This window comes from Condylura cristata, unplaced genomic scaffold, assembly GCF_000260355.1.
Source record: "Condylura cristata isolate star-nosed mole 26May11 unplaced genomic scaffold, ConCri1.0 scaffold00013, whole genome shotgun sequence".
In the NCBI taxonomy this organism is placed as follows: Eukaryota; Metazoa; Chordata; class Mammalia; order Eulipotyphla; family Talpidae; genus Condylura; species Condylura cristata.
This window is the reverse complement of record NW_004567114.1, coordinates 24,035,645-24,046,695: the sequence shown is the minus strand read 5'-3', so window position 1 is coordinate 24,046,695 and position 11,051 is coordinate 24,035,645. Positions and strand designations below refer to the sequence as shown.

Below are 11,051 nucleotides of genomic sequence, written 5' to 3'. Positions count from 1 at the left end.
CCTCCGGGGCAGGCGGGAATCGAACTCATGAGGAAGCGGCTTTAGATTCTCAGTGCTGTGCTTTAACCCGCTGCACCACCAGGGAGGGCCAATAATGGCTTTCTATTTATAGGAGTGTGTCCTGTCCATTCATAGAATAACTGGGTGTAAAAGGGAGTTAATGCACCTAGAAGCAACTCTTAACAAATAAGAGGTGTTTTATAAACAAAACACATAGCTTTCACAATATTCATAGTTAATTTTGAGGTGCCTAGCAGTGTGTCTCAGAGTTTACAGAACATGCTCTGGCTGTTCCTGTGGTTACTCACCCACTTATGTTTGATTTGCTTTAATTCCTTCCAAAATTCTGAGCTTTCATTCCTTCACCATGTTCTGAAATCTTAAAATTACACCCCAAATAAACTGCTCACACCCAAATATTTGTCTCAAGTTCTGTTTGTGACAGTTGGCACACAAGTGTTTCCTAAAAAGCAGATGCACAGGATGTGAGAATCTAGAATCAGATCAGTTGCCATGTCAGATGGCAACTAGGAGTCATAGCTGCAACCAGTGGTTGGGTGTGCTGTAGTATCATAACTAAGACTCTCACTGTGGTCTATTACAATAAGGTACAGATGGAGGTTATGCTTGTAAGAGAGCTTGAATTAGAAATATGGTAATTATGAAGGTAGGTAATTAATAGAGACGCCATGAAGAAAGAAAATGACAGGCTTAGGTCAACTAACTTGGGCATGATATGAGATGTCTGGACCATTTTAACAGAATCTCATCCGATAGGGTGTGCTGACAATAACACTCAAGATATATATATTTTTTATACTCAAGATATTTTTATAAATGTGAAGGATTATAAAAATTACTGATTTTAGAGTTCTGGTATGTTTCCTGTGTAAAAAATCAGAGGTGTTGTTAAGGAAGAAGAGTCACTTAAGAGTTTAGATGGGGGAAATTGAAAGGATGCATGTGATCCTACAACCACAATGGTTAACAGAGGGAAAAGGGGGGAAGAGGGACATATGTGACCTGAGTTAAGAGGATCAGCTGTATGTTGTTTTATGTTGTTTTATAGACTTTTGGTGGTAATCATAATATGCTACATACAGCTGTACAATTATAATGCTGCATACCTAAAACCTATAAGATGTTTTCAACCAATGTTGGTACAATAAAAAGTTTTATTGCCAAAAAAAAAAATTACCCTGGGTTAGCAGCACTCAAGTCTTACCTCTTGTTAATAGAGATAAGCCTCTTATTGCCTAAAGACCATGTTTCACCAAAGATTATGCTTACTATCTGACAATTTATTCTTACCTCTTCTTGCTGAACCCAGACCAATAACTAGGGTAAGTCCTCAGAATGGCCAGAGGGTAACAGTATAGTTCTTTTCTTGCTAAACCCAGACCAATAACTAGGGTAAGTCCTCAGAATGGCCAGAGGGTAACAGTATAGTTCTTTTCTTGCTAAACCCAGACCAATAACTAGGGTAAGTCCTCAGAATGGCCAGAGGGTAATAGTATAGTTCTCAGTATGGCAGAAACTGGATCATTAATCAAAAGAGTTGTAAGAGTTACTAATATACAATTAGGATCCAGTAGGGTGAATAGATAGTAGACAGAGAGCTGGATCCCAAATACACTGGATCAGGAGAAACATCATGTAAGATTTCACGAGAAAGATTTTTAATAAGAGGATATTCAAGATTTAACATTCTTGCAAAGATGCTTAGAGATGATTCTGACATGCTGGCAAAATTTTTGCATCTGGAGAGGTTTGGAAAGTTTGATGGACAATAATAATTGAAGTAGAAATGTCAGAATTACTATGGCAGAGAAGTGAGTTTGAAGGTTGGAATACCCAGTGAATAAGATATGTTCAAATGGGCTTATCACAAAACAACAACAGAGAAACCACCATTAACTCAGTCTCTCTTGAGGTCGTTGAGGTCACCAACTTCATTCAATCAGAAAGAAACGTACAAGTCAGAGAAAGGCAGGAATCATTGGAACTTCACTGATGGCTGTCTTTGTGGGCTGTGGTTGGTGGCAAGACATGGTGCAATACAACTGAGCTCCCTAGTGTCAATGAAGGTGGCATGGTTCCAGAACAGTATAAAAAAAGGTGGTAGCACTTAACTATCAGAAACAAAACGGGCAGGTGGATTAGAATGGCAAATACTAGGTGCTTGTACTTGAGGTCATATCTAAACAGTTTTGGTTCCTTTAGGGAAGAGAAAGGTAGGCAGACAATAAGGGCATTAATTGCTTTATAGAAACAAAAAAATATCAGAAACTAGTGATCAGTAGACTGAAGTTGTCATTTGCCATGACAACTCTAGCCCATTGTTCAGAATTGAGTCAGTCCAATCACTGACCTGTTGCCAATTGAAGGCAATACTAGGTAAGGAAAGTCCCTGCTACATCACCCCACTGTGCTCCCCCAAAGGAATTTGTTAACCAAATGAATATACATGTGTCAAACTTCACAATGGAGAGTGGAGGAATACATAGCTCTTTTGAGGATTATCAGGTCCAAGATCTAATCTGATACAAATAGCACACAGTTCAAAAAACTTCAGAAGGGGGCCAAGTAATACATAAATTCCTAATCCAAGATCACCTCGGAGTGGGGTCAGTGAGCCCATGAAATCACTCTTATAGTAGTTCTTGGACCAAGTAGAGTAAGAGTTAGGGTAGCAAAGACCAAATAAGACACACTGAAATTTCCTACAACATCCACTACTTACAGGCAAGATAACAAAGCAGGAGAACCAATATGTCATGAGTGAAATGCCAGGGATTAATGCCACCATTAAGGACTTTAGTTGCAGGGTGATAATCTATATTATACTCCTATTTTTTTTAAAAGATTTATTTATTTGTGCTTACAGAATTGGCGTACAGGCCAGAGACTCAGGAGTGGCGAGAGGCTTCACCAGAGACAGAGTGGGGAGCAGAACAGGCAGGTTGACGAAGTACACTGCTGAGGGGAGCATTGGGCGGGTCAGGAGAGGTCTGCCATGCCATGTGGTCACCTCTGGGGCAGGCGGGAATCGAACTCATGCGGAAGTGGTTTCAGCTTCTTAGTGCAGTGCTTTAACCCACTGCGCCACCAGGGAGGGCCTATATTCCTATTTTTAATTCAATAGTATGTCTGCTGCAAAGATCAAATGAGTTTTGGTAAATGAATTACCAAAAACTTACTCAAGTAGAAGCCTAGTCTTTGATATTGTGCTAGGTACCCTAACTTTACTAGAAGAGACCAACACAGTAACTGGCACATGGTATAGAGCTACTGGTTTGACAAATGCATTATTTGCAGACTATTAGGAAGAAAAATCAAAAGCATTAGCATTCTCTTATGATGGAAAGCACCCAACAGCATCCAAAATCTGGCTTCAAGCTGTGCTAATTTTTCTCTGTCACACAATATAGCTGAAAACTAATTTGATGTTGATACTCCTTAGAATATGACAGGGTCACTATTTTAGTGATTCATATTAATCAAATCCAGAGAGTAGCAAATGGCAAGTGTGAATGCCATGATACATGTATGTCAGAGCATGGGAGAAAAAAATGTCATAAATATTTAGAGGTCTGCCACACTGGAGACTTCCTTAGGAGTCCAACAGTCTGGGAATACAGTGCTAAGACATTCCCTGCAAGGTGAAGGATAAGTAAATGCAACTCACCCTCCTAACTACTGATGAAGATAGGTTAAGTCACTTCTGCCCCATCCTTCCTCCTCTTCCACCTCCTTTTCCTTTTCTTCTCGTCATTTTAATTTTTTCCATTAATTTTAAAATAAATTTGTGAAATCATATTTAAAACTTTCCGGGCCTTCTCCCTGGTGGCGCAGTGGGTTTAAAGCACACCACTGAGAAGCTAAAGTCACTTCAGCATGAGTTCGATCCCCGCCTGCGTAGGAGGTGACCACATGGCGTGGCAGACCTCTTCTGACCCGCCCGCTGCTCCCCTCAGCAGTGTACTTCGTTGATCTGCTTGTTCTGCTCCCCACTCTGTCTCTGGTGAAACCTCACACTGCCCCTATACCCTGTGGCCTGTACCCCGTTCTGTATGGATAAAAAATTAATCTTTAAAAAAATACTAAAATAAAATTTCTGGGCCTTTAAAATTTTCACTGAATTTTTTTCTGAAAATTTCAAGTATATACAAAATCAGAAGAGCAACATTATGAACTTATATACTTTCACTACCACATTCAACACATATCAAGATTTTGCTACATCTGCTTCACTTATCCAGATTCTTCTGTTCAAATATTTGGAGCACAAGTGTTAGATCTTGTACTATTATACTCTTCCCTAACACTTCAGTGTACATATCTAGAATAATTTCTAACATTTTTATGAAGAGCTAATTTATTAAGTAATATATCATTTAACATTAAATCTTTAAAAAAGAATAAGATAGAATGGTCTCACTCAGTTATACTAGCTAGGTAACAATATCTTTTTTTTTTTTTAAAGATTTACTTATTTGTGCATACAGAACTGGGGTATAGGCTAGAGGTGCAGGGACGGTGGGTGAGAGGAATCACCAGAAACAGAGGGGGGAGCAGGATAGGCAGATCATCGAAGTACACTGCTGAGGGGAGTAGTGGGCAGGTCAGGAGAGGTCTGCCACGCCATATGGATCACCTCCAAGGCAGACAGGGATAGAACTCATGCAGAAGTGGCTTTTAACTTCTTAGTGCTGTGCTTTAACCCCCTGCGCCACCAGGGAGGGCCTAGATAAGAATATCTTACAGAGTTGGGGCAAAGTTTTTCAGAAAATTGTATGTACCCTGAATTGGTGTCCAAATATGGTTCCATTTTTGTCACAGCCAGGATTCATGAGTCCAAGATTCAAGGGGTAGAAATGGGAGTTGTGACCATTCTTAACCCCGATGACTCACTAGCAGAATTTTCGCTTCCTGTTCCCCTGACATTTTTTGCTTCCTGTTTCCTATGATCTACTGACCTAGGGATCTTAGACTCAGAGGGCAGAGTATTTCCACCAAGAGAAAACAATGATTCCACTGAATCGTTAAGATTGCTAATGGGTTACTTTGGGCTCTCCATGCCTCTGAATCAATGGACAATGAAGGATGGGGTGAATATGTGATTACCAAGGGAAAAATTTACTATTCATGGCTTATTTGGAATGCAGTAAATTCCTTACAGTGTGTCTTACTATTACCTTGTCCTGTGATTAATATTAATGGACAACTACAACAACCCAATCCAGGTGTGACTACTAAGGGCCCATACCCTTTAGGAATGAAGGATTGGGTCATCCCACCAAATAAAGAATTATGATAATATCAAGACCTTGTTGAAGGCAAAGGGAATTTAGTAGTAAAGGAAGATAGTTATAGATACCAGCAACAACTATAGTTGTTAGTTTATAGTTATAAAAAGTGTCGTAGTGTCATGAATATTTCCCTACTTTATTATGAACACACATATTCATATTTCCTATTTGTTTTTTCCTTTTTTAAAAAGATTTATTTATGCATACAGAACTGGGGTACAAGCCAGAGGTGTAAGGACAGTAAGAGGCTTCACCAGAGACAGAATGGGGAGCAGAACAGGCAAACTGATGAAGGCCAGCTTGCAGTGCTCTGTCCTAACCCATTGCACCACCAGGGAGGGCCCTGTTTTTGACTCTCTTAGTCCTCTTTCTTTCCTTTTAATCTCCTATCATGTAAGACACTGAATTTATATCACAGTATTTAAGTATTGTTAATTTCACAGCATGGTATTTAAGTTGAAAATTATCAAAGAGGAAACATCACTGATGATCTTATTTTCCTTTCTGGAAAAGGGGTAAAAATGGGATATAGATATAGCCATTGCTTATTAGGAGAACCCTAATATAGGTTATCATTCTGGGTTGGATTGTATGCACCAGTAATACCTAAACATCGGTCTGTAAATCAAAGGCCAGAAACAGGAGTGTCATCATTATTCATCACAATGCCCTCTGACTCACTGGGATGTTTGTGCTTCTTGTCCCCTGTAACTCTGGACTTTGCAGAATTGAAGCTTTGGTCCCCAAGGGGACATGTTTTTACCAGAGGGAAAAATTAGCCTACTAGAATTATAAACTGAAGATATCACTTGAGCATTTTCGGTTCCTTGTGCCCCTGCACATGTCAAGAAGACATAATTTAATTCTAATCATTCTAGAAGAAAAGATGAGGATATAGGAAATATGTGTAGATTCCAGGTGACCTCCATATATTCTTGGTATTTGCCAAATGGATAGCCTTAAAAAGGGTAATGTTTTAAAAATAAGGACCTAGGTTTGACACAAGGTTTCCATGCAGAGCCAGAAAAATGCTATCTAAATGTAATTAGGATGGGCAGTGGAGAGAGAAAATATATTAGCCCCAATAACAAAGAGAATGTGTTTCATCCCAGTAATCTTCCTCTTCAAAGTTTTCCCTATAGGAAAAGTTGTTTAGCAGAATATTGGAGAAGCTGTTACCAAAATATATATGGAAAAGTAGATCAGTGCAAAGATTGGACTGTAGAATATCCCAAGTAGGCCACCCTAATCTTCCTTCAAAAAAGTCTTCCTAATCAGTTTCAGGGAATTACAACCAATAGTGAGTCCATGGATGATAAGTCTTTGAGGTAAGCTTCAGTTGCAGAGAAAGGCATCCCATATCCAGTGAAAGCTCAAGGTGAGGATAAGAAGACCGAGCCATTTGGGTCCAGTTCATGACAGACAACATTTATTATAGTTTGTTTAGCTACTGCAATGTAGAACTGTTTCTCATCTGCAAAGCTGACTTTTTTTAAAAAAAGGATTTATTTATGCATACAGAACTGGGGTACAAGCCAGAGGTGCAGGGGCAGTGATTCACCAAAGTGGGTAGCAGAACAGGCATGCATATAGATGAAGTACACTGCTGAGGGGAGCACAGGGCTGGGCGGGAGAGGCTGCCACACCATATGGATCACCTCTGGGGCTGTGCATCAAACTCACACTGAGGCGGCTGCAGCCAGCTTGCAGTGCTACATCATAACCCATTGCGCCACCAGGGAGGGCCCAAGAATGACATGCAAAAACTGACATTTTTTTCATAGTGGTTTGTCCCTATCAAAATCTTGTCCTCTAAACTCTAAGTCAATGCTTCTGGAGAATGCATAGAATCCCAACAAAGTAACTACTGATAATTCCCAAGAGCCTTGGGGGAAGGAACAAAGGGAAACGGTTGTGTTTATTAAAGTACTGATAAAAAGGTCTACACAGCAGAGACAAGACCTCTTATGAGAAATGGCCAACTATTGCTGGTGCTTTGAGAAATGTGAGAACAACCTTGGAACCCCAGAGCTGCAACTCAGATCTGAGGGTGCCAGTGGCCAACTGCTACTGCTGTGGTTGCTTCAAAGGAAGAATGAGGGTAGTTCTAATAAAGCCAACAACATGTCTACTAGAGTAAATGATCCCAGCTGAAAGCACACTGAGAATAACTTTTAGCACACAGGAAGGAAAGTAAGTGCTCGGCCCTTACCCATCACTTCAGGCTACTTCTACTGGCCCCATGTTGGCACAGTCCCTGGAAGTACACTGGTATAACAAAAATGGGATATGCAGTGCTATCTACCAGATATTACACCTTAGCGTACAAAGTAAGGGTGGTAATTTAGAAGTGATAGACAACAGCTTAAAAAGATGTTTTTCTGGGCCTTTGTGAAAGAAATAAAAAGGGACAACTTTTAGAGAAAAGGAAATTTTAATACTCCTTTAAGACAATGATGAGTAAGAAAGACATTGTAGGAATCCCTTATTTGTAATATTGATGTTAATGATTCTCACATGAGGGATCCTTAAATTTTCATTTGAAGACTTAAGATACCCTAATGCTTCCCTACTAATAAATGGAATATTGGATTTATTTTAAATGAAGGTTTAATCTTACTCTTCTTCCTTAATTTCTCTTTTCTCCTCTCACTTCTTCCAAAATCTCTTCCTGTTCCATCTCTCCTTCCTTCTTTCTTCTTCTGGGTTTCTTACAAACCACAATGAAGAAAAATGAAACAAAAATAATCAAAGGAATAAGCCACAGGACTGACAGGGGACCCAAAATCCCCTCCTTTCTGAACCTTGATTTATGGTACTTAGGAGGTGGCCCACTGTTGTAACTACCTCCATAGCCTCTGGTATTGCAGAAAGGAGGAGCCCATCCATGGTTGCAGTGGCAATTCTGCTTATTATTGCAGACCCCCTTCATATGGCAGGTCTTAGTTTGACAGTCTTGTGGTAACTGAATCTTTCTAGCACACCTGTGTTGGATGCATATCTCTTCTGGACCACATACTGTGCCGTCTTTCACTTGGCCAATATCAGGTATGGACATCCCTAAATGATAATCGGTGCCCCAGCAAGTGGTGTTATTGAAGTGAAATTGATGCACTGTAGAATGTTCCATCAGGTTAGGAATTACTCCCACATTTTCACACTGGATTCTCCCACAGAGAACATCAGGGTCCTCACATTTTTTATATGTTATGTCTTCGATACCACAGTGACCAAATCGATTTCCTTGGGTGTTGATTTCTTTGTAGCAACTCTGAGGTGCATTCCTTGCATCTTGGCCAAAAATGTCTCTGCATTGCTTGTCATGGCTACTACAACTCAACTGGTAGCAGTAGGCACTGTCACTACAGGGAATCCCATCTTGCACATATACATCTTCTGGGCACTGGTGGGATGTCCCAGTGCACCACTCTGGAAGGTCACATTCATTAACCTGTTGTCTGCACAAAGTCCCCGGTGGCATAAACTTACAGTCTTTACAACAAATGCCAAAAGCACAAGCAGCTCCAGGCTTCAGAGTGCAGTTCAACAGACAACAGGGATCTTTTACACACTGGTGCATGGTTCCACAGTCACACTCCTCTCCTTCATCAACCACTAGGTTCCCACAATACTGCAATTTGAAGGTATTCTCTAAAAGTGGAGGAGAGAGAATACATACTCCCCTACTCATTGTGTTATCCCAATACTGGGCATAGCTGCAGTTGCTGAATTTATCTGTCACCTTTCTGGAAGAATACATTATGCAAAACTCAAACCCACACACACACCACTCATCATCATGCAGCATACCCAAGTTATGACCAAGTTCATGGGACACGGTAAGTGCAAAAAGAGCCAGACTTTTGTCTTCAAAAACATCAACTCCAGAATTGAAAGGATACTGGCATATTGTTCCAACATAGGCAAGACCGAAGTTTATACCATATGACTTTTTTATGAAAAGATGGGAAGCTTCATGTGACAGTTGGTTACCAAAATTCAAATACTTCCACATGGCAAAATCCTCCAAAAGCTCATGTATATTATCAGTGGGAACTGGGTTTCCTTGATTCCAGATCTCAATACCAGCCAAACTCACATAAACTTCTAAAGGGTAATAGATGATATCAACTATGTTGACAACATCAGATACTTCCTGCTGTACTACTGACACATTACTGTTGCAGTAAAGGAATCGAAAATGGTCCACAAAGACTAACAGCTCAATAAATCGCCAGTGGGTCCTCCAGCCCACATAAGAACTTTGCATCAGAGTAGAATTATATGATGCTTGCAACTCCAATTGGCGTGCTATTTCCTCTTCTGTTAACCCACATCTCATAGGTGGGAAATGTGTTTCATCAGTGTCTATCATATACACCAGGTGTTCAAATGTGACAGAAAACCTAACTGGTTCAATTTCATAAGCAAGGTCATTTATCAGTAACATGCCTCGAAAGCCTCCAGAACAGGTACTAAGAGCAACGAGGGACTCAGGAACCCCCTCCACATAACCATGGTAGTAGCAGTCATCAGGAACGAAAGGCTGATCCTGGTGAAGGGCATGCTGATCTGTATAGGTGAACATTGGGAGATGTCTAGATATCAAGAATTTCTTGACCCTCATGTGGACAATGTGTCTTTGGCCCCCAAATCGTAGACTGTAGGAAAGCTGGCCCGAAGAAGCCTTTGCACCTTTTCCTCTTTGCACCTTCAAGGGAATCACCAGTTCTGAGGAGGAGAATTGGGAGGGACTGGCTTGAGAGTAACCAGAAATGGGCAGAGATACCTCAAGCCATAGCAGCAGAAGTGTGACCCTGATATGCACCATGGCCTCACCCGCTGCCATTATGGAGCTGTCATTATAGAGCCATTTGTCCCCGGCAAGGGAGGGCAGGGTATGAGGTAATGCTGGTCCAGCTCCTCTTTTTGAGCTGCTCAGAATGCAGGGCTGACTTTTATGGATCTGTGTCCTGGAAGAGTCTAACCATCAGAGATGCAGTGCTGAAAGTGAAAACAGAAGATGGGGTGGATGGGTGGGATAGGGAGGGTGAGAGAGAACATGAGGTAAAATGATTCTTCAGTTGGGATGAGACTTGAATCAATAAAATGTCTGAGATTTTCTCATATATGAGCACATGGCCAACCCACCCTAAACCAGTAATTGTTTGTCCATTTATTCAATCTGTTCCATTTCCCCTATTTTCGTGCAAACTGTCTAGACCCCATTCTGTCCAGTAGCGATCAAAGCAAGCCCCACTAAATTAGTCTTGAGACCTCCTCCAATTCATGAGATCTCTCAAAATATATGATAAGATTTTTTCAACTAATACATTCTTATCTGCAGAAAAAGTCTTGGGCAGTCAAAAGAAGGCAGTCATACTAAGGGGGAAACCAAGAAGTCTCTATTTTGGACTAAAGTCAACAACCCCATTGCCTCCAATCACAGCATAGAGGTGGTAGCAGCCTTCTCTCAACCCAGCTCAACTGCCTCAGATTCTGTCACTAGGCTCATCTTGCTTGTGTAAATACAGATTCTACCCACTTTTCATGTGGCTGGTGAGCAAGTTTCATTCTCTAGAGAAAGTTGGCTTGAGAAGTTTAAACCTACAGTTAATTCATTAAAATGTTAAAAGACCACAATTCGAGTGGACTTACATGAATCCTATTGAAAAGATACTTATCTGAAAGATATCAATAATAAGCTTAATATTTGAAAGCAAAAGCTAAAACAAATGT

At 40.6% G+C, this 11,051-nt stretch overlaps 1 protein-coding gene across 1 annotated transcript; it reads right to left on the bottom strand.

Annotated features, from left to right (window-relative positions):
- Nucleotides 1-7,941: 7,941 nt before the first annotated feature.
- ADAM20 (ADAM metallopeptidase domain 20) lies at nt 7,942-10,303 on the bottom strand. Its single transcript, XM_004695986.1, is given in 2 exon segments — nt 7,942-10,273; nt 10,275-10,303. Coding segments are annotated over 2 exon segments (2,361 nt in total).
- Between the last annotated feature and the right edge of the window lie 748 nt (nt 10,304-11,051).